This window comes from Callithrix jacchus, chromosome 8, assembly GCF_049354715.1.
Source record: "Callithrix jacchus isolate 240 chromosome 8, calJac240_pri, whole genome shotgun sequence".
Lineage (NCBI taxonomy): Eukaryota > Metazoa > Chordata > Mammalia > Primates > Cebidae > Callithrix > Callithrix jacchus.
This window is the reverse complement of record NC_133509.1, coordinates 36,590,392-36,614,823: the sequence shown is the minus strand read 5'-3', so window position 1 is coordinate 36,614,823 and position 24,432 is coordinate 36,590,392. Positions and strand designations below refer to the sequence as shown.

The window sequence follows — 24,432 nt, the reverse complement described above, 5'->3', positions numbered from 1 at the left end:
AGAAGAATGTGGCAGCAATATGATGAAAAGGAAGGAACAGATGATAAACACTATGAAATACTCCATTAAAACTGACCCACTCTAAACTAAATAAGAAGAATGAATAATGGTCAAAGAGTGAGTAGAGAGACAGGAACTAGTGAATGGGGTAGTGCAGATGTAGGATCAGGGCACAACAAAGGGTACCAGAAAAGAGCAACTTCTTCTCATCGCTGCCTCAACTTCTGTAAATAATCACTGCTTGCTATTTCTGGGAAGTCCTCTGAACAACAATGCTTTTTATCTTAACATGGAAATGACAGGGTGAAAGAAAAAATACATCAGGAAATCTAGATGTTTAGTAACTTTGCCATCAGTCACTGAGTATCTCTGGGGATGTCATTGCTCTTAAGTAAATGATGCTGAAGGGTTCAAAGATTAATGTTGTTGCTAAGAGGAATGGCCAAGAAGGTTTTCACAGTCCCTTTGCTGAAGTGAAACAAGAGAGGCAGGGAAAATTATGATGCAGCACATTCACTTTGAAGGCCCTTGTTCTGGTGCCTGAGTCATTTGTCAGAGCTGAGCTGCTTGAAGAGGACCCCTGGGGATCTTGGCATGGGGATTTTTGAGAAGGCATTCATGAGAACTGTTGAGGGAGGTCTTGGATGGGAGGTGAAGGATAGAAACAGTCCAGATCAAGGTTTCAGTTTTTTCTTTCTTCGGCTATCGGCCTGTGTATAGGAAATAAGATTGATGCTGGACTCAGAAAGACTGGGTTGGAATCCTAATTATTTCATCATCTCATTGTATGACATTAGACAGATTGTTTCACAACCTCAAACCTTGATTTCCCTGTCTTTTAGTGGGAATAATAACATCTCCATCAATTTTTAGGACAAACAACTGAGATAACACATGGAAAACATAATTTTCTTTCCTCCCTCATTATGTCTTTCTTTCCTATAGCAAAATGGGTGTGTCCAAGAAGATAACTTAGAAACATGGGGTGATTTTCTTGGACTTAAAAGTCTCTATCACTTATTCCTCCTCTTTGGTCCCCTCCTCCCCTCTCTTATATAGCTTGGCTATAGAAACCTCTGTGAGAAGACACTGTGTTCTCAACATACCCCTTGCTTGCACACTCCTCTAGTGCTAAATTTTTTCCCCCAACCTGAGCCCATGGACTGACAGTACCTGCAAAGAGGTAGATGATACAGCTTTTGAGAATGCACAAATAATTATTTATGATTATGGAACGAAAAGCCCACCATAGTATTATCATTTAGTAGGAGGGAGAAACATAACCCATAAGATGTGCATGGAGAAGGAGGGATGCCTAGAGAACAGTGCCTGAAACATAGCAGATGCTTGGGATTTGTGGAGTAAGCGAATAAAGGCACAGCTGAAAGAGCAGCATAATGAGAGCTTACAGCCAAGTGTTTGCAGGGTGTGCTAATGTGTAAAGGCAGGGTTGCAGAGAAAGGGAAGAGTGGAAGCAGGAGTCCCACAGCTGAAAAGATAGGCCAGAGACAGATTGTGGAGGGCTTTGAATACTGGCCAGGGGGTCACTGGAGCCATGAGATATTTTGAGCTGTATAAAAATTATTATGGGTTCTGCTATTCTGAAATTACTAAATGATCATTTTTCTGGCAGTTGTGTCTTTAAAAATGGTATTGGAACACAGAAAAGCCGTCTGGAATTATAGAGTTCCATTTAGAGGATATCTGAGTAGTCCCAAGCAGCAATGTAATGTTCTAAATGGCACTGGAGGAGGAAGGAACAGTTTGAATCAAATTTGTGAACTAATGGTACTTGATGACTATTTAGATATTTTGATTGATGAAGAACTAGGAATCAGATGTTCCTGAGGATTTAATGAGATATTGTATGCAATGCAAGTATTGCAATACCTGGCTTATAGCACCTAGGCAATAAACGGTAGCTATTACTACCATTCTGTGTGTTGTGGAGTGGTATTGCCACTAAAGAAACAGGGATTCTTGTAAATACAAAAAGAAAAAACAAATAATCCAGTAAAACAAATAGGCAAAGAAAGATGACTACCGTTTATTGCATGCTAACTATGTGCCAGGCATTTTCAGTACTCCACCTGTATATGCCTCCTCACAACAACCCTAGGAGGTATGAAAACATATCATTCCTTTTTTTATAGGAGAAAACACTGGAGTTGAGAACAATAAGGTGGTTTTCCTAAGATCACCCAGCCATAAGTGGATGGACAGATTCCAGGTCCTGAGCACACAAAAAAAGAACATGGCAAGGCACCAAGAATCCTTTGAAAAATAAAAAAAGTCTAGTCTCACTAGCAATCAAAGACATGCAAATATAATTAGACACCGTATTTCATCTCCAAATTTCAAACACTGAAAAAAGATAAGATGTGGTTGAGAGTAGTAGTTATTCTTGAACACTGTGATAAAGAGTTTAGATTCAAACATTTTAGAGAGCAATTTGATGATTTGCATCAGAAGTCTTAAAAATGTAAATGCCTTTGAACCAGTAGTTTTACTTGTGAGGAAATAATTAGGAGTGTACAAAGACTAAGCAATATAGATCATTTCTGTATGTGATTTATATCATGAGACAAAATTAATTTAGTATCATAAGTAGCAAATTAAATGAATTCCTAGAATGTACTATAATGTAGCAATTAAAGCTAGTAGTAGAAAAATAAGTAATGACATGGGAAAAATATTCACAATGCTGTTAAGGAAAAAGCATATGATGAAAATTGTGTCTAGTATGATCCCAGGTGATTTTCTGGGGTAGATACACATTATAAAAAGATGGGAAAGACATATGCCGAAATGATCCTAGCGGTTATTGAGATAGCTACTGAATAGTGAGATTTTCTGTAATTTTTGGTTCTTCTTGGTGCCTTTTTGTTTTATAAAACTCTTATAGTGAATATTTATTACATTTATAAAAAGGAATAATGTCCTAACCCTTGAAAAAATGTTTTAAAATAGTGAAGTCAAAAAGATGATGTTATCAAATTAACTAGCAAGTTTGGTTCATCCAGGAGAAAATGGCAGACAAGAGAAACCCAGGGAGTAGGGCTGGCGCTGGGTGTGCGGCTGGCGGGAAGGGGAAGGAGGCAGGCCAGGCCTGCAGGTGCAGAAAAAACTGCAACTTCTTAGCAGAACCCAGACAGAAGAGGGCTAAGGAAGTGTGGGAGTGGGAGAAGCCACAGGAGACAGTGGCTTGCCTAAGGAGTAGTCAGGGGAGGGGAGGAAGTCAAGAAATGAGTATTACCTAACAAAGGGGAAGAGCAAGTTTCTTCTGAAGGAGGCATCTCAGATGCTCACACACTAAAACGAGTTAAGGCGAATGAGGGTGGGAAGATGCTATTCCGCCCAGCAATTAACAGGCCTGGAAAGTTCACCCTGGAAAGTTCAATTTCTGTGGGCCTATAAAGGCTGGAGCCAGATTGCAGGAATGAGAAGGAGAGTATGGTTGACAGAAAGTGGAGACGAGCAGAGGAGACTGGGTTTCATGCTGACAATCCCGAAGCTTCCCACTCTCCTATTTGCCTGATTTGCTTTTAGCATTGGTGCATTTAAATCAGAGCAGTGCCCACTTTTCCCATGATGGCTAGGACCTTTTAGTGGACTTTTCATTTTATCAAAGGCCTTTTCTGTAGAAAGGGAAGTTCCAGTAAGAATGTTTTGAGTTTACTTAGTGATGAATACAGTCTGCCCCTGTAATTGCTATAAATGAGGAAATCCACATTGTCTTATTCCAAATGTGTGGCAATTCAGGAATATTTGAATATTTTCTTTGAATCTAGTCTGCTTGGTCCACCTGGATATAGGAAGGCCATGCTTCTGGGTCTCTGAAGAAAGTTAAAAAAAAAAAAACCTCAAAGCCAGTAAAACCAACTTAAGTGAATCCACTTATTTTTATTTATGTCTATGATTATACAGCATGCTTACAACTGTCCTGGTGGTATTAGTTAGCTATGAACTGGCTACTGGCTTGCCTCTAAGAGGTTGTTTCTCCCCAAAGCATGGAGAAGTCCCTACTTTGATCCCATAGCACCATCTGGTGGTTGACCTGAAAAGCCGAACTTTTGAAATCTCTAGTTAAGTATAAAAGGAAAAGACAAAAACAAAAAAAACTGTTAAGTACAAAATATATAAAACTAGTAAAGAAGGGCCTGTTATCCTTTAAGAATAGTTTCAATCCTCTTGTTTATGACTGCCTATTTACATAACCAAATAAAAAAGACAGAAGGGTATGAATCTCGGATTCTTTTGAATCTTAGTATAGTACTTGATACCCAGAGCTGGAAGTGTGAGCCCATTCGGCCACAGGTAGGATGAAAAACATCCAGACCTTCATCTGCTTCCAGACATGGAAAGCAAAGCTTAAGCCTTGCTAACAAAGTTATCGTATCACTGAAAAGTCATCCTCTTTTTTGGGATTTGGGTCTTTTTATATATAGGTACTTGTCTTCTTTCCCTTTAGCTGAAAATTTGACAATTCTTGGCCAAGCTTTTGGAGTGGGTTCTAATCCTGGGAAATGGGCATATTTATATATGATTCAAGGCCCACCTTTATCCTGTCCCATGACCAACCTAAAAAAGATCATTTTCACAGAGCAACGTAGCATGTCTATAAGTAGCAACAATGGAACTGCCAGAGTATGTGTGCTTACTCCCTGCAGGTGGCAGGACTGGTCAGGACATCTGCATGGGGTCAGTCTGTTTGTCTGCTGTTGCGTCTTGCCTGGAGACACACAGGCACCGCTGGTTTTTCTTTTCTTTCTGTCCATTCTTTTCAAGCTGGGTGTGGTGGGGCATGCCTGTAGTCCCAGCTACTTGGGAGGCTGAAGCAGGAGGATCACTTGAGCCCAGGAGTTTGAGTCCAGCCTGAGCAACCTAGTGAGACACCTATCTCTAAAATAAATAAAGTAATACGGTAGTAATAGGCTTATCCAAAGAAAAGCATAAATTTATGTTGATAGTGTCAACCTGTGAACAGGACCTGAACCTCAAAGTATCAGAATCGGAAAATTTGAGATAAGTAAAAACATTCTAGAGCTATGCCAGCAACGATGTGGTTCGTTTCTGTGTACCCACATGCCGCCCTGTTCTTCAAAGGGCTTGAGCTACTGTGACAGAGGAAGAGTAGAATTTCTATAAAACAAAAAGGGACTTCCAAGATGACCCAGGCCATTGTCTTGGCAGATGAGGACCTTGCCATAAAGTGACTTATTCAAGGGCACACAAATAGTGGCATAGTTTGAACTTGAACTCAGATCTGAATCTTTTCATGGAATTCTTTTGAACATCCTATTCTCTCATCTCTCTCACTGGAATTACAATTTAGCTTTTCTTATTTCTCTATTTATTTATGTTTAAGTATCCTGCTTCTCTCATTATCTTTCTCTTTATCTCTCAACATCTCTTCAACCCTAAGAAAAAAAATTGCCAAAATTTTTGTTTCCATTTTGATATGACTTTTGATTTTGACTTCATTAAAAAATTTAACAAAAAAAATTTTTTCTGAGATGGAGTTTCACTCTTGTTACCCACGCTGGAGAGTAATGGCGTGATCTCAGCTCACTGCAACCTCCGCCTCTTGAATTCAAGCCATTTTCCTTTTTCAGCCTCCCCAGTAGCTGGGATTACAGGTGCCCACCACCATGCCCAGCAAATTTTTTGTGTGTGTTTTCAGTAGAGAAGAGGTTTCACCATGTTGATCAGGATGGTCTTGAACTCCTGACCTCAAGGGATCCACCCGCTTCAGCCTCCCAAAGTGCTGGGATTATAGGCATGAGCCACTGCTCCTGGCCTTAGCATCATTTTTAATTGGACTGGGAATTTATGAGATTGAAAACAAAAGAATTACCTTTTCTTTTTTAAAAAAACATATTATTTATTTGGTTAGGTTGCTAGCATATTAGTGTTAGGAGATATTTTATCATTTAAGCCATATTTAATATTATGTAAGCGCTCCCTCTCTTTCTTTCTTTTTTTTTTTTTTTTTAGAGACAGCGTCTTGCTGTGTTGCCTAGGCTGGGGTGGAGTGGCTATTCACAAGGGTGATCGCAGTGCACTAGAGCCTGCAACCCCTGGGCTCAAGTGATCCTCCCGCCTCTGCCTCCCACATATCTGGGAGTAGTGAATTACCTTTTCTTATAATGTAACAGAGCTTTTCTTGGCTCAACTGGAGGATACATCTCCAAGGGTACTTTTTACATCTCACAATATGAGTCCTGACTAGCAAGGAGGAGACTATTTTCACAAATGACCAAGCGATAATTTGTATCACCTAGTGGCTATAAGAACGTGTCCCACTGCAGGGACTCACTGCAATTCTCACTTCAGAAACCTCAAAGACAATTTCATGCAGTAGAACTATTGGTCTGATTCAGAGAAATCAGTACTTATTCACTCAACAAATATTTGTAGAGCATTTTCTGTCTGTTGGTCACTATGTAAAGCTACTGCGGAGAAAAATACAGGAACAATATAAAATGGCAGTCTAAAGACAGACTGTTTTCCTTTAGTAGAAAATATAAACACTTATAGATATTCTTAACTGGGTTTCAAAACTGGAATTAGCTCCTAAGTGTATTTCACGATCCAACTTGTACTTTAAAGGGGCAACTTTATAAGAATGAAGATTTGACACCTTAGCATTGTTTGGTTTAGTAACACCACCACACCACCATCACACACACACACACACACACACACACACACACACACACACACCCCTGCCTTTCAAAAGTGTTCAGACAACATTTTTAAATAAAAATCAAATGAATTTTGTAACAAGAATGCGTGAGATTCCTGGAGAGGATTATTAACATAAGGCTAAGAAACACTGTTACAGGTTCTGTTATCAGCTCTACAAATTCCATTAGACTGTGAATGAATTGCCTTTTACTTCAGATAAATTTGAACTTTTTCTAAGACAATGCAAAGCATAAAATCATGCTTCCAAGTTAGCATAGTTAAACCAGACCATAAAGACAGCAGTCTTTCCTCTCCTCAGATATTCCTTTTAGTAATGTGTTCCAGGTTTGTTTTCAAAATGCTGAGACCCAAGATACTTTCCATGGTATTTAATCTGATTCTCCATGCACTCCTTTAAGCTCATTGCCTCTCCCCTGCTTTCCTATTCTCAGAGAATAGCTGACAGTTTTTACAACACTCTTGCCTATATTAAACCGTTACTGGGCTTTTCCTCATCTCTCAATTCTTCAGGTTATCCCAGTGTTCCTTTGTAAAAATTCATCATGAGACTTACTGCCTCTGTCTTTAAGCCATCCTTAGGACTCTAAGTCATCGTTAGGAAACGTCCATGAATTATATCTTCATATTGGAAGGCCATATTCTAACCAAGGCAGGAACGATGTTACATATGGTAGGGGGATTAATTTACAGCCCCTAACCACAAGCTCCTCTTTTCAGTGGCAGTGGCAGAGTTGCTAACTCTTTTGTAATAGTCAGTTGGCTGTCCCCGCCTCAATGTGTTTATTTTTTTGTACAAACTAGCCTCTTCCCAGTAGCTGTGTCTCAGAAAAAGTATCTAATATAAACTCTCAAATCTTCTGGTAACAACACCTTCACCCAGTGCTGATTTGATGCTTACTGGAGATAGTTCTTTAGTGATATTTCAAAGATGGGGATTGCTGTACTTTCAGTGCTTTGTAGTAGCAATGACAGGGAAAAGGGGTGGCTGGAGGAGGGGTATTTCAAAGTGCCTATCTTTACCAGCAGCTCATTCCCCACTTTTGAAAGGGATTTGGAAAGTTATATTTTTTCAGTCTTCCATAACATACCATACATGAAACCTCAAACTTCACCCTCTCTGTAGATTACTGCCCTAATCATCTACATTGAATTCAAGAGCTAGCAGTTAAGCAATAGTCACATTATTAGTCAAATAAGTGTACTTTTATAAAAATGTGGGCCCAAATCCCTGCCTTGAGCCCCAAATTTATTAGTGTTTGATATATTTTGATGTAAGATTTGAATGTTTCTTCTCTGATTCATGTGAAATGTTAAATATTCTTTATACTATTTCGTGGCTGCAGAGAACTTGTAGTCCTGCTCCTTTTTATTCAATTATCAGCTCATGTTTTTGAAGTACTTTGACTTTATGTAATCTTCTCTTTCTGAAAATTTATTACAATATTATTTTTATATGTCCTCTTACAGCCTGTCACATATTGGAATGCCAAAATGGAATGGCCCAAGATGTCATAAGTACCATAGGGCAGGCTTTTGAACTCCGGTTTAAACAGTACTTGAAAAATCCTTCTTTGAATACTTCTTGTGAAAGGTCAGCCAAGAGTTTTATAATAATTCGACAATATATATATGTGTGCATGTATCTGTATATATCTATTTATTTGTGTGTATATGTGTGTGTATATAACATTAATGTGGCATTTTAAAATGGACTAATGAAATTAATAATTTTTTTCTTACAAAAAGACACAGTCTCAGTACAAAATCATATTTTTCTTCCATTCATATATATCCAGTTATTTCCCCTTGCTTTGTAACAAGATTAAGAGAGTAGATCCCTTCTCACTAAAAGGTAAGAAGAGATTAGCTCTGTTACTCTAGCACTGTAAAGAGCTTTGATTTAATTAATTGAAATCAAAATAATAAACATCAGTAAACTTCTCAGATTTGTTTCAACCCCAGATCCTTTGCATAGCAGCTTAAACAAAAACAGCAAGAACAAAGAGCAAAATAAGAATCAAATGTCTATTGTAGTAATTCCTGTTAGTTGGTTTGCAATGTAAATAGATAGGCTCCAGCTAAACTGTGGTTGGAGTGGAACATGACGGGACCCAAGGATCTGGTTGTTCTAAGGCACAGAAAGTCTGCAATGAAAGCTGATCACTTTCAGGCCTGTCAGACTCCACCAAGTGTCGAATGCGGTGATGCCTCTGGCTCACACAGTTCATGCTGGAGAAACAAAACTCTTGGGCACTTTAAAGTGCATTTTCCTCCAGTATGTCACTTTGTGTATCAACAAATATGAGGTTTGGAGATCTCCCTTTAAGAAGTGGTCTAGGGTAGCAAAGGAGAGGGGGTTACCAGGAAGTCTTGCTGTTGAATTTTTCCCAGGATAGCACTTATGTCTTAGTGCTATAATTTAATTGACATGTAATGAACCCAACAAAACTGTGTGAGTTTTCAGTTGAAGCAGTTCAATCCAAATAGTCTTGATTTAATCTTTTTTTTTTTTAATAAGAAACTTTCTCTGATTCCAATTTGGAAGAAAAGTATGTTAGTGTGTTTATTTGTTTGTTTTGCCTGTTTCAATGTTAAAAACAATTCCATGTTTATATAAATCTACCCACTTGCCACATATGGTTCTAATATTTCTTTATTAATCCCATATACTCCTCCAGATCTGTGCAGACAAGATAGCTGGCCATAGCGCTCTTATTTTTTTCATCTTCGTTTTATAAACTGGGACAAGCCTCTACCCAAAAACAATATTTAAATTTTCTCTGAGAAAAACATTTCCAAAATGGAACAATCAAAGTGTGCTGGAGATACTTAAGACTACTTGGTATTTTTATGATCTTATAACAAATGTCTTATATTTACAGAGTTCATATGCTGTTATTATCATTATTTTTATCACTGGAGGAGACATAAAAGCATCACCCTTGGCACTTTCTGTTTGCTTACCCCACTTTGTCTACAGAAAGCTAAGCAACTCAGCCATCTGGTTGCTTCCATCCAGATGTTTAACATCATTTAAGCACAGCTATAAACTGAAAACATGAATGCAAAGCTTTTCAGGATGATTTGCTAGGTTCTGATCCCCTTGCATCCCTTACAGAATTTGAATTTTCGCCCAGCCTCTTGAGGATTATTTTTTCCTTCACAGTGAGGAGGTGCGTATTGCTAGCCATGCCGAGGACAGAGAAGATCATCAATATTATAATGAAATTCCAGGGAAGCAGCCACCGGTAGGTGGTGTTTCAGATGTACGGATCAGAGTTCAAGCCACGGAACAAATGGCTTACTGCCCCATACGGTGTGAAAAGTTGTGCTATTTGGTAAGTAATGTTTTGTTGTTATTGGAACCAGCAATGCAATTCTGCCCTTATCACTAGAGCATTTACTCTGAGGATTTCCAAATGCTAGTTTTGAAAAAGTCCTGTCTTCCTTAAATACAGAGCCAGAGAGTGAATAACTATAGAGGCTGCACTAGATCATTCTTACTCCTAATTCCCCAATTGTAGCCTCAGCAGATGACCTCATATCTCACTTCACTGGGAAAACTGAGGCAATCCAACATGTTATCCACAGCTCTAAGTCTGCCTAAGTTCTCCTTGCCTCTCTTCCTTAGCAACTGTATCCAAAGCTAATCTTTTCCTTGTGCTCCTCATCCAACACCCCACCCCCCCCGCAACTCTGTGCCCTAGTTCTGTCCATTGACCTCTGTCTCAATCTTCACTCTTTCTCTGTTGTTCCTTCTGCCTGTGAAAAACTTGGACTCCCTCAACCCAACCTAATAATGTTCCATCTCCTTGTCATCTTGCTTTCACCCACAAGCTTCTAGAAAGCATTGTCCCTGTCTTTGCGTTAACATCTGCTTTATACGGGAAGATCTGAACTCTGCTTGACAACTTGATGGAAGTTGCTTTGACAACGGCCACCAGTAGTTTAATTGCTAATTCTATTTCCTTCTTCAGTATTATGCATCTGGTTTATAACATTTGACCCCTCTTCTTTTTTGTTGTTTTTATTTTTATAATTTCAACTTTTATTTTATTTTAGTTTTAGTTTTCTTTTTCCACCTTTTATTTTAGGCTCAAGGGGTACATGTGCAGGTTTAACAAGGGTAAAAACAAAGGTAAATGCTGAGGTTTGAGTTACAAATGATCCCATCACCCAGGCAGTGAGAATAGTAACAGATAGCTTTTCAGCCTTTGCCCCATCTTTCCTTCCTTCTTTTAGTGGTCCCCAGTGTCTATTGTTACCATCTTTATGCCCATGGGTACCCAATATTTAGCTCCTACTTCTTATAAGTGAGAACATGTGGTATTTGGTTTTCTGTTCCTGTGTCAGTTCACTTAGGATAATGACCTCTAGCAGCATCCATGTTGCTGCAAAGGACCTGATTTCATTCTCTTTTTTTGGCTGCATAGTATTCCATGGTGTATATGTACCACATTTTCTTTATCCAATCCACCATTGACGGGCACCTAGATTGATTCCATGTCTTTGCTATTGCGAATAGTGCTGTAATGAACATATGAGAGCAGGTGTCTTTTTGGTTGAACAATTTATTTTCCTTTGGGTGTATACCCAGTAGTTGGGATTGCTGGGTCAAATGGTAGTGCAGTTTTAAGTTCTTCGAGAACTTTCCAAACTACTTTTCACAGTGACTGGACTAGTTTACATTTCGACCAATAGTGAATGAGCATTCCTCTTTCTCTGCAGTCTCACCAGCACCTCTATTTTTGACTTTTTAATGATAGTCATTCTGACTGGTGTGAGATGGTGTCTCATTGTGGTTTGCACTTCTCTGATAATTAGTGATGTTGAGCATCTTTTCATATGTTTGTTGGCTACTTGTATGTCTTCTTTTGAGAAATGTCTGTTCAAGAAATTTGCCCACTTTAAAATTTTTTACTGGGGTTGTTTTTTACTTGCTGAATTAAGTTTCTTGTAGATTCTACATATTAGACCTTTTTGGATGCATAGTTCATGAATATTTTCTCCCATTCTGTAGAATTGTCTGTTTACTCTGTTGCTAGTTTCCTTTGCTGTGCTTAGAAACTCTTTAGATAGGTTGCCAAGTCTGACCTGCAGACCCTGGCCGAGCAACAGATGAAAGGAGTTTGCAGACCCAGGTGTTTTGTCTGTGAGAGTGCAGCTAGGGACCTCATGGCTTACAGACCCCAAAGAGGGAATCCAGCCTGCCATGCAGCCCTGATATGCCAGCCCTGATATTTATTTTAGAACAGATTTAATGACAAAGGTCTCGAGCAAACACCATTTGTGGGTGATTAACATTGCTGACCCCCTGAGTAGAGCAGTCATGTCAAAGGTTGTTTTCCGGGTAAAAGGTAAACAAACTTATCTAGATAAACTCCTCTTCATTCCATTGTTTGTTATCTGCTCTTTGCTATTAGCTCAAGATAAGAAGGTTAGACTACCTTCAGCCATAACTCTTTCTCAAAGCTTTTGCAAAACCTTCCAGCCCTTCGAGAAGGTTTGCATTTTTCCTATAATTTTTCCCACCACCCTGACCAATCTCCTATGTTAGATTCCACTTGTTCATTTTTAGTTTTGTTGCAATTGCTTTTGAGGATGTAGTCATAAATTCAGAAAGAATTTATGACTAGTACATCTAATACTATTTTGATGTCCAGAATAGTATTTCCTGGGTTTTCTTCTAGGATTCTTATAGTTTGCGATCTTGCATTTAAATATTTAATCCATCTTGTACATGGTGAAAAGTAAGGGCCTAGTTTCATTCTTCTGCATATGGCTAGCCATCTATCCCAGCACTATTTATTGAATAGAGAGTATTTTCCCTATTGCTTATTTTTGCTGACAACATTGAAGATCAGATGGCTGCAAGTGTGCAGCTTTATTTCTGGGTTCTCTATTATGTTCCACTAGTGTATGTATGTGTTTTTGTGCCAGTACCATGCTGTTTTGGTTATTGTAGTCTTATAGCGTAGTTTAAAGTCAGATAATGTGATGCCTCTGATTTTGTTTTGTTTGCTTAGAAGTGCTTTGGCTATTTGGGCTCTTTTTTTGGTTCCGTATGAACCAACTATTTTAGGATAGTTTTTTCTAATTCTAGGGAATATGATGTTGGTGTTTTGTTGAGATAGCACTGGATCTGTAGATTGCTTTGGGTAGTATGGCCATTTTTATGATATTGATTCTTCCAATCCATGAGCATGGAATGCTTTTTCATTTGTGTCATCTGTGATTTATTTCAGCAGTGTTTTGTTGTTCTTTTTGTAGAGATTTTTAACCTCCTTAGTTAGCTATATTCCTGGGTATTTTATTTTATTTTTGTGGCTATTGTAAGTGGGATTATGTTCTTGATTTGGCTTTCAGTTTGACTGTTATTGATGTATAGATATGCTGCTAATTTTTTATACTAATTTTGTATCCTGAAACTTTATTGAAGTTTATCAGCTCTAGGAGCCTTTTGGCAGTCTAGTGTTTTCTAGGTATAGAATCATGTAGTCCGTAAAGAAAGATAGACTTATTCTTTTTCTATTTGTATGTTTTTATCTTTCTCTTGCCTGGTTGCTCTGGCTAAGACTTTTGCCTCTTAATTTGTTTTATCTTTTAATATTTATTTATTTGAGACAGAGTTTTACTCTGTCACCCAAGCTGGAGTGCAGTGGCACAATCTCAGCTCACTGCAACTTCTGCCTCCCAGGTTCAAGCAATTCTCTTGTCTAAGCCTCCCAAGTTGCTGGGATTACAGGTGCGTGCCACCATGCCAAGCTAATTTTTGTATTCTTAGTAGAGATGGAGTTTTGCCATGTCAGCCACGCTGACCTCAAGTGTTCTGCCCTCAAGTGTTCTCCCCACCTCAGCCTCCCAAAGTGCTGGGATTACAAGCCTGAGCCACTGCTTCTAGCCCCACCTCTTGTTTTTTGAGACTTCTTCTGTAAGCTTCCAAAATGTTTCCATCTTATCATTCTCTTTCTGCACTCTAGTTGCTGCTTTCCTTTCGTTTTTTCACATTTCCCAACATTTTATTATGAGTATTTTTAAACATGTAGACTATTTGAAAGAATTATACAGTGAACACTCACATACTCACTATCTCAGTTCTACAATTAACATTTTATTATATTTGCTTTGTTACATATGTAGCTGATGATCATCCATTCATCCATCTTATTTTTGATGTGTTTCAAAATAAGTCATACCTTGTCTTTTTATGTTATCATTTATTTAATCTCCTCCCATAAAAACACAAGCCCTGCTTTACCACCGCATTAGCACACTCCCAGGCTCTTCTGTTGGCCTTTGTCTTTGCTTCTAGCTGTCCACCTGTGTACACACTTCCTCTACACTCTGTTTTCAGCTGTTTTGTATCTCTGGCTGTAATGCACATTTTACTGCATTGCTTATTTACAGCAAGGTTGAACTCAGCATTTTCTCCTTAACTTCAAATGTCATTTCTTTACTGATGTACTCATGTTTATTAAAGGCTCTGACAATCTTTCACTAATCTACAGTCTTCTGTTTTTCTCACACTTTGGGCCCATATCAGTTCGTAAGATTCTACCATGAAAAGATGTTTTGAGTCCATCCAAACTTTTCTGCTTCCACTGCCTCTGAGTCCTGGTCCTCACTTGCCTAGATGATTCCGAAAGACCCTTTCCTGACTCGGATCTCATTCCCTCACACCCTCCTGCACAGTGCTGCCAAACTAATCTTTCTAAAGATACTGCCCATCTCAAAAGCATCAGTGGATACCCCCAGTATATTGCTGAAGAAAGCTGTATGTAGAGGGATGATTGAAGCTCTTTGGAGGAGACTTTCAAGGGTGAGAAATGAGCCTGGCACAAACCTGAGTAGGACAGAGATCCAGTCTGCCAATTCACAGTCAGATAGAGATTGGCTACCTGGCCAATGTTTATAGCAATGTCCTGAAAATCATTTTCCGGCTAAGACTTGGATTGAGTTCTGGAATATGTCTTCTCAAGCAGAAGCAGTAATGCTCAGGACACAGGACACTGGTAGCCTTTAGACCCCCACCCCCCAGCCTAATCAGAGCCACCTCTGCAGCTCCAAAGATGAACTATGAGGAGTGTATTCTGTTCACCCAAAATATCAGTTTTCTTTTCTTATCCGTCAGACTTTCCTCTGTTGGAAAATGAAGTTGTCTGCTATATTCTTCTGGGATTATTACTAGTATTTTCTTTCAAGTTTATGAATGTGTATTATGTTTGTAAATGTTTCATAATTTGTTGTTCATGCAGCCTGGAAACTCCAAGTGCAGCAGTGTATATGAGAACTGTATAGAACAAAGCAGGGGACTAGGTAGGTACAATGCCCTTCTCCATCTGCCACCCTCCTTATTCCTTGTAAGTCCCATGGACATGTGTGGCTCTTGCTCTTAAATACTTCATGGAAAAGAATCTACCACTAAACACATAATCCTTTGGCTGTAGGCTTCTCAGAGAGGCCCAGAATGTTGCATGTGTGTCACTAGGAAGGCTCATAGTTGGTTCTCCCTTGCTCTTGTGCGATCTGCCATGCTGATGACTTTGCTTTATTGGAGTCTTTTATTGCCTTGACATCATGAAAGTGCTTTATCTGGAAAGGTGCTTTCTCTGCTCAAAACCCAAGGGAGTTCCATTTCAAAGAACATCAGGAGTAAGCTAATGTGAAAACTGATGCCTGTCAGATCTGTTAGGATTAAGATAAAACCTTTATTCTGGCTTGGCAAAGGGAACAAAAGGATGTCTGAAATGTGAGAGTCTCAATTAAGAGCGTGTCCAGCCCATACTTGCCAGAGTATTACATGTTTTATTGCTGCATGTGATCACTGATGTTGGACAAAACTTTTCCACAACGTCAGCTATCAGATTGGAAATATATTTTAATTAAAACAAGTTATACTGTGAGTTAGTGATTTTAACTCCTGTTAGTTGTGGAGCATATTTATTTCTTCAGGAAGGAAAGTTTTGCAGTGTTAGACGGGGAGATGACTGAACTGTATAAACAATGCGGTGGAGAATAGATGTGGATAACCATATTTAAGGACGCAAATAATTGGAACTTGCCATCTACAAGATAGTCACTTACAAGGATACTTTTTTTATTTCTTATGCAATTATGCCAATGTAGTCTATTAATTTTACTATTTTTTATGTAGTGGGGGATACATGAAGACTTATTCTTTATGGTATAGGTATGATTACCACCTTCTTCCATCCTGTAAAAAGAGTAGTGAGCTAAGGCAGCCTTTTATTTTATTTTATTTTGGTTTATTTTATTAATTAATTTATTTTTGAGAAAGAGTCTTGCTCTGTGGCTCAGGCTGGCACAATCTTGGCTCACAGCAACCTTAGCTTCCTGGGTTCAAGTGATTCTCCTGCCTCAGCCTCCTGAATAGCTGAGATTACAGGCACCCACCCCCATGCCCAGGCAATTTTTATATTTTAGTAGAGATGAGGTTTTGTCATGCTGGTCAGGTTGCTTTCAAACTCCTGACCTCAAGTGATCTGCCTCCCAAAGTGTTGGGATTAGAGACATGAGCCACCACACTGGGCCTAAGGCAGTGTTTTAAATTCTGTAAAAACATGCCTTCTTTTGATAGAAATTAAAATTCCATGCCATTCTTTAAAGTTATTTAAAATTCCAGGACAATCTTTAATAATATGACTAAACAAATTAATGACAAGTATGAATTTATTTTAAGAGTTGTGCTCTCTTCTGTCTGCCACATTTCCTTCCTCTCTCCTTTCCCTCATCTGGAGGTTCCTAACCTAAGGATTTAATAGTCAGGAATGTACCACATATGCCTTGTGGTATTGCACCGTGTTCTCCCCTGTACTGAAGCTCACTTGGAAATACCTCCATGTTCTGTTTTATCTCATTCATATATTCTTCATTTGTTCAACACTTCATTTAATGGCTACTTATTGAGGACTTCAGATGGGTCAGGCACTGTGCTAGGTGCTAGAGCTGTGCCACACCTGGCACTCTTGTAGTTTGCAGTTTAGCCAGGAAGACACACCTTAAACAAATGCCTACAAATATGATGAGTACTTCAAAGCCCAAGATATTATGGGAACAAATAATTGGGAAACCTAACAATTTGGGGAGCTGTAGAGGTTCTCCCGAAGGAAGTGACAATCAAACCAAGGCCTGAAGGATGAGTGGGAATTATCCAGGCACAGGGGATGGCGGGGTGGTGGTGGGGCAGGGGGGTGGGGTGGTCGGAAGTAGAAGTAGGAAAGGGATGCAGGGAGAGAGGGGAAGGGAGCAGGGGAAAGAGAAAGGGAGAAAATGAATGGGCACCAGAACTAAGTATGCCGGGACTAGTTCCCAGATTACTGGGACAGAGAGAGCTCAGGAGGAAAGACAGAAAGATGAGTATCTGACCTAAAATAGAGTCCTAAGGCTCTTCAAAATGTTTACTCCTGCCTGAATACCTCCCTTCCAAGCTTGTTTCCATCCTCTCCACTAAATAGTCAGCATAGCCACATCCCCACTGTCCTCAAAAACCCAGCTTCTGAAGGGAACTCACTGAATGAAAGTTTAGAAACAGACATTTCTAGAATTTTGTTGAATGGGCTAAATGACAATACTACCACTAGAAAAAGAGGACATGGTTTTCCTTCTTCTTTTTTTCCTCCAAGAGTTCTCAACTTGATTAATTAAAAAATAATTTTAAAGCACCCTTCTCCAAAAACATAGTTTATGAAGGAATGGATATAAAGGTATTTCAACCTTTATTCAAGATTTTTCTTTTTGTGAGTGTAGTCTTGTCATACAGTCCAATTTATTGTTTCAGATTATCCTAGTTTTATTTCTTCTTTAAACCAAACAATACAGCCCCTTATTCTTACTTACATATATATTTCCCTGAGCCACTACAAGCAGATCCAAACACATGAACAGGCTTTAATAAAAGATTATTTGGAGCCTGAGATATATTTGTATAGAATTCATCCTAGCCATGATGGTTAACTCTTATATGACTATACTATATTCTGCTATTCTGGTTTGCCTATACTGGAGCTTAAGTGTATATTTTTTCTGTAATGACAGATAAAACAATGCAAAGTTCTATTGCATACTATCTTTCTTTTCTTTCTTTCTTTTTTTTTTTTTTTTTTTGAGACGGAGTTTCGCTCTTGTTACCCAGGCTGGAGTGCAATGGCGCGATCTCGGCTCACCGCAACCTCCGCCTCCTGGGTTCAGGCAATTCTCCTGCCTCAGCCTCTTGAGTAGCTGGGATTACAGGCACGCGCCACCATGCCCAGCTAATTTTTTTGTATTTTTAGTAGAGACGGGGTTTCACCATGTTGCCAGGATGGTCTCAATTTGTTGACCTCGTGATCCACCCGCTTCGGCCTCCCAAAGTGCTGGGATTACAGGCGTGAGCCACCGTGCCTGGCCGCATACTATCTTTCTTAACGGTGGCTCTAAAGTGATGATTGTAACTGGGAACTTTTCATACTCTTGAGGAGGTGAGATGGTGTTTGCAGTTGAGAAAAGTCCTCTACTTGGATATTTTGCTCCCCTGTAAATCACTGAATTGCAACATTGTTTCTATTAAGAAAAAGTGAGTTGGGAGTTCCAGTGAGGAACTAGAATGCTAAGAGGCTGTCTCCCCAGACCTGAGCCACTAAGACCATGGCGAGAAGGACTCAACCCATGTTCCAGGAGCCATGACAACAAGTTAGGTCCCTCCTACTGTGGCAGGAGGGGGTTTCCTACTACAGTGTCCTTTCATCCTTAGATACCTACACATCAGGTAATCCTGTCTTGAGACCTGTTTGTGATTACTTGGGCATGTTTTTAAAGTAATATGAAATTCTTGAACAATGAGCAATTTAATAGCAGTTGCCAGAATAGCAAATACATAGTTTTTGTGGTTTTTCCCAGAGATTCATATATAGGCATTTGAGAGATACCTATACAAATATTTTCAACAACCTCCCAAGAGATTCATTTATTCAAAGATTGACTTCAAACTTGAATTCCAGTGTGTTATAAATACTGCAATAGGCAGTATTTGATTGTTGAGTTAATTGTATTTATCACTACACATAAAAAAGATCCCTATCCTTTATACTTACAGAAAAATTCCCTTATAGAAAACAATAGTTAGCAAAATAGAAGAATCTTTCCCTGACCTTCCAGTTAAAATGGAAAGTTGATTTTTTTTTTTTTTTTTTTTTTTTTTGAGACGGAGTTTCACTCTTGTTACCCAGGCTGGAGTGCAATGGCGCGATCTTGGCTTACCGCAACCTCCGCCTCCTGGGTTCAAGCAATTCTCCTGCCTAAGCCTCCCGAGTAGCTGGGATTACAGGCATGCGCCACCATGCCCAGCTAATTTTTGTGTTTTTAGTAGAGACGGGGTTTCACCATGTTGACCAGGATGGTCTCCATCTCTTGACCTCGTGATCCACCCGCCTCGGCCTCCCAAAGTGCTGGGATTGTAGGTGTGAGCCACCGCGAGAAAGTTGATATTATTAATCAAAAAGACATTAAATTCCCATAAACCCTAAGGGCTTGCACTTTAAAATGTTGTTACTTTCAGTATATATACTGTGTTTATATTTATTTTCCTCTACAAATCTTCTCTTAGGAAAGTTGGATAGGTTCTCGTAGTAGTACTTGGCACAAAGAACTTTCCGAAGGCATACTGGCTGGCATGTGTGTCTAAGCCCTCATGAACCATACACTTTAGTCTAGAATGATTTTAAATTTGGGTCTGGGTGGGTTTTTTTTTTAATTTAAGACAACATTACCAACTTAAATATGATGGCACATTTGAAAATAAAAAGGGGTATGGCAGTTTCCTTTTTTTTATACTCTATTGTGCACTTAAGGATGGCAGCTTTCAAGAGAGGCTGGATATAGACACTGATGCTTTTGGTGTCATCCTATGGGATGGTAGAATTGATGTGGTTAGCTTAGGTTAACGCTTTGTGAGGGGCAGATGTATTAGCAGTCTGTGCTGTGGGTTGATTCAGAGTCTTCAGAACATGGTGGGGTTAAATATGCCGACAAAGGAAAACTGGATAGACGTGCTGTTATTTGTCCAATCAGCTGAAAAACATTTTTTTTTTTGAGCATCTGCTTCATCCCAAGCACCAAAGATGCAGAAGATACACAAATTAGATGGGCTCTAGTCTTTCCTCAAGGACACTGGGAATTTGCAGTCCCAAGGGGGAAGACAGGCAAGTAGACAGACAGGAGCAGTATATTCTGAAGTGGAACCATTCCCGACCTTGGGGAGGGAAGGATTCAGGGGAAGGCTTCCTGAAAAAATGGTTTCAGAGCAGAATCTTAAAGGACAAATAGGAATTAGGTAAAGAAAAGGAGGGGGAGGATGTTGTAGTAAGAGATAAGCATCATGTATGGAGACCCAGCATCAACGACAAATAACTGAGCCTCAGTGGGAACTAGTTACTGAATACCTGCTTTAAGGCAGGCACTATGCTCAGTGTCTCACCAACGTTATTACACTTAATCCTTACAACAGTATTTTAAGCTAGGCACCCACATTTTACAGATATGAAAACTGAGTCAGAGAGGTTAATTAACTCATCCCAGACCACTCAGATAGTAAGAGATACCACAGGGATTTGACTTCAGGGCCATATGAATTTAAAAGCTGACCTCTAGCCATGCCCAGTAGCTCACACCTGTAATCTCAGTGACTCTGGAGGCTGAGGCGGGAGGATCACATTAATCTAGGAGTTTGAGGCTGCAGTAAGCTTTGATGGCACTAATGTACTTAGGCCTGGGTGACAGGGTGAGATGTCGACTTAAACAAAACAAAAAACAAAAAACTCACGGCTCCATGGGTTCCTCCCTCCTTCCGAGCCTCTCCCCTGGCCGCTGCGTGAGAGAGAGGCCAAGATGGCAGATGAGATCACCAAGGCTTAGGTTGCTCAGCCTGATGGCGACATAATCTTCAGAAGATCATCTACAAGGAAATCCCAGCCAAAATCATTTTTGAGGATGAGCAGTGTTTTTTTTTTCTTTTTCACTATTTTGGGTTTTTATTTTGTTGATGTTGGTTAAATCGTCTATCATTTTTTATACACAAAAAAATACTTCATGAAATAAGACAGGCAGGGAATATGTCTAGTGCAAACAGAGGACTCACACCTGTGCATAAACAGCACCATCCAATGATTGTCGCTGCAGTCCACTGGGTTACCAAGGCTGCGCCACCCATGTGCTGCTCTAGGAGGTGCTGCCAGGCTCTTCAGGCCACAGGTCTCTCCTCCGCTGCATGTGGCAGCAGGGTTGGGAGGTCAGGGACTCCATGATTGTGGGGCATCTTCAAGGGTACACAGGGCAGAGGGCCTAGGAGGTCCCCTCCTCAGTAGGGTATGTCGTTTTGATAGTACTGGATCATGTCATAGGTCCGGCTCCTGTTGCTGAGGAAGCAGCTCCAGATGACCTTCATGATGAAATTTGCAGCCTCATGCTCGGTCATGTTGGGGCTAAACCTGTGCTTCAAGAGCTTGATTGGCTGGCTGCGAACACAGGGCAGGACCATATCCAACATTTCCCGTTAAGAACCAACACATTTTCTGGTGATACCCAAGAAAGATATATTCCATATATCTGCAGCAGAAGATGATGATGAAAGTCTTCCTGGACACTTAATGATTGTGGGCAAGAAATGTGCTGCTTATCTGGGACTGAATAAGGGTTATCGAGTGCTGGTGAATGAAGGTTCAGACGGTGGACAGTCTGTCTATCACGTTCATTTCCGTGTTCTTGGAGGTTGGCAGATGCACTGGCCTGCGGGTTAAGCATGTTTTGGGAATAATTTTCCCTTCTGTAGACAATGATTAAGTTAGGCAAATTCCAGTATTTTAAGCAGCACACTTATTTTTGCCTGTGTGTGGAGAGATTCCAGAAATCATTTTAAAACTGCTTACATAATAAAAGACATTGTTGCCTGGTGTATAGTAAAAAAAACTGACTTAGCCACCTTCCAGCGCTTTTGATTATATTCCACTTTCAGTAAATTTTTATGAGGAGGCACTCCCACACAAATGGTTATTTAATAATGTATACGTTGTATACACATGTGCTAATATATTATTATGCATGTATCATAAAACACACAAATATAGGAAATTTTAAAGTTAGAGTAGATGATAAACATGGTTTACAAAGACTTGCTAATTACAACAGCTGCATGCTATCATTAGACAATATCTCAAGGTCTAGTATGCATTTAGAGCATTTATTGCAAATGAAAATAGATATAAATCTACATTTAATTCCTGATACTTTGAACATTTGAGGGGCCAAAGATCTGATCTGATTAGATCACTCTTGTTCATAAGCTCGTAATGCAGCTAAGGAGGAGCTGGTACTAAAAGAATTATCGTTAATCCTTCATTTCTTTGCAGTAATCTTTTAGCCACTTTCCATTTGTAGAAGAAAGTTTAATTTAGACTAGATAATATAAATTATGAATCCACTTAACTAAGCAAATGGAAACTGTCTTATATGTGACAAAATGTACAAAACAAATGAGGCACCCTGTCAACTCCTCCCTCTGTAGAAACCTCACTCCTATCTTAGAATATTTCACATACAGAGTATGACACATGACAAGCAGACATGTAATATTTGACAGACAAGGAGTAAAGGAGAAGCAGTGGTAAGACTGCAGCCTTCTGACTGGGCTTCTTGGTGTATTTTTAGTTTCCATACTATGAGTTACAGGTATCATAGCATTATTCACCCTGATGTGGAATTCATTATGTGGTTTGTTCTTGAAAAGGTTTAATGACTAAAGCAATAGAAGGGCTAATGTTATCTTATGGCAATGGAATGTCACTACTTCAGGTGAAACCTCTTGGTGATCCTGAGCACATCTGGCTAGCTATATGGCTAGCACATATTCTGATTAACTAAATAATAGAATAGAATAGAACATAAATAATAAAATTAATTACTTATGATATAGACTTTGGAGGTTGTATTAGTCTGTTTTTATGCTGCTAATAAAGACATACCCACGACTGGGTAATTTATAAAGGAAGGAAGTTTAATGAACTCACAGTGCTACATGGCTAGGGAGGCCTCACAATCATGGCAGAAGGCAAAGGAGAAGCAAAGGCATGTCTTACATGGCAGCAGGCAAGAGAGCTTGTGCAGGAGAATTCCCATTTATAAAACCATCAGATCTGAGACTCATTCACCACCAGGAGATATAAGGAAAACTGCCCCCATGATTTAATTATCTCCACCTGGCCCTGCTCTTGACACATGGGGATTATTACAATTCAAGGTGAGATTTGGGTGACACACAGTCAAACCATATCAGAGGGCCAGTGCAAACTGCTAGGAAAGCAGAGATCTAGTCTGGTCTGGAAGGTCAGGGAAGGCCTTCCTAAAGGAAAAGATGTTTAAGTTAACATCTGAAGAATGACAGTGATAGGGGAAGGGAGGGAAGAGCATGTTAATTAGAGGAGACAGCCTTTCAGTGTGAGATCATACTGCAAGAAGGCCAGTGTGACCCTGGACAGAGGCTGGGGAGGAGAGAGGTAGAAGGGTGGTTGGATAGACAGAGCAGGGCCTACCTGCAGCTTGTTAAGGAGCATGGGAAGCAATTGAAGAGATGTGGGGAACCTCTGAGAAATACGACCAGATTCACAGTTTTAAAAAGACTATTTGGGCTACGATGTGTAGAAGAGAATGGAAGGGGAGAGGAAAGATTAAGAAGGAAGGAGGAGGTAACCTGAGAGTTGAGTTGTTTTCATTGAATAGCAGAATTAGACATCAGCAATTGGTGCAGGGCTGAGCTTGGCAAGAGAAAACTTTGGGCCAGACTTTATACTCTTAAGAATTTTATTGTATTCATTCATTCATTTATCATTTATAAATTAATTTAGTTCACAGGAAATATGGATTTCAAGTTAATCAGTTTTAAAAAGGAGTTTAATTATAGATATTCAAGTTTAATATGAAGTGTGTTTTCCTGATACCTGGGCAACCCCTCTGAGGAGCGTTGAGTGTGGGTTTGTGCTGTTTGCTGAGACAATCAGCCCTCTTCCTTCTTCCTGGTTGGTCCTCTTTGCATCTTCCTGCTTGCCTTCTGTCTGCTGTTGACACAGTTGGTCATCTGGGAGCTGGGCCTGATAGGGGAAATAAGCCCAGTGAGAGGGTGGCTTTTCCTCAAAAACTGGTGCTTATTTTGATTTTCCAGGTCAAACCTAAAAGTTAATGTTCAATCATTGTATAGGGTAGCCTTTAGGTTTCTATCAATTCTTGACTCAAACATGATTTTGTATACCATTTACAGAGAAAAAAACATAATGCATTGATCACTACTAATCACTACAGGTAATGTCCATCCAAGAGGGGTACAGTCCCAGCGAGATACCTCATTATTGAAGCACACATGCCGAGTGGATCTCTTCGACGACCCCTGCTACATTAATACACAGGCTCTTCAAAGTACACTTGGCTCTGCTGGAAATCAAACCCACCCACTGGGGAGCCCGTGGCACTGTGGAAGTAAGTAGCTACTCACTGTCTGTATTCATTTCTCAGGGCTGTTCTAACAAATTACCACAAACAGAAATTTATTCTTTCACAGTTCCGGAGGCCAGAAGTCCAAAACCAAAGCGTCAGCAGGGCTGGTTCCTTCGCGGACCTCTGGAGGAAAATCCATTTTATGCATCTCTCTTAGCTTCTGGTGGCTGCTGGCAATTTTTTTTTTTT

General features: G+C 39.6%; 1 protein-coding gene and 1 pseudogene across 1 annotated transcript in view; both read left to right on the top strand.

The window, feature by feature from the left end:
- SHC4 (SHC adaptor protein 4) overlaps window positions 1-24,432 on the top strand; it is a 148,611-nt gene that overhangs the window by 95,649 nt on the left and 28,530 nt on the right. Inside the window, exons 7-10 of the mRNA XM_002807191.5 lie at window positions 8,179-8,302; window positions 9,878-10,049; window positions 14,967-15,027; window positions 24,052-24,225. Coding sequence (XP_002807237.4) covers window positions 8,179-8,302; window positions 9,878-10,049; window positions 14,967-15,027; window positions 24,052-24,225 — 531 coding nt within the window. The remainder of the gene's footprint in view (window positions 1-8,178; window positions 8,303-9,877; window positions 10,050-14,966; window positions 15,028-24,051; window positions 24,226-24,432) is intronic.
- On the top strand, window positions 20,449-21,601 carry LOC144577339 (adenosine 5'-monophosphoramidase HINT1-like; annotated as a pseudogene).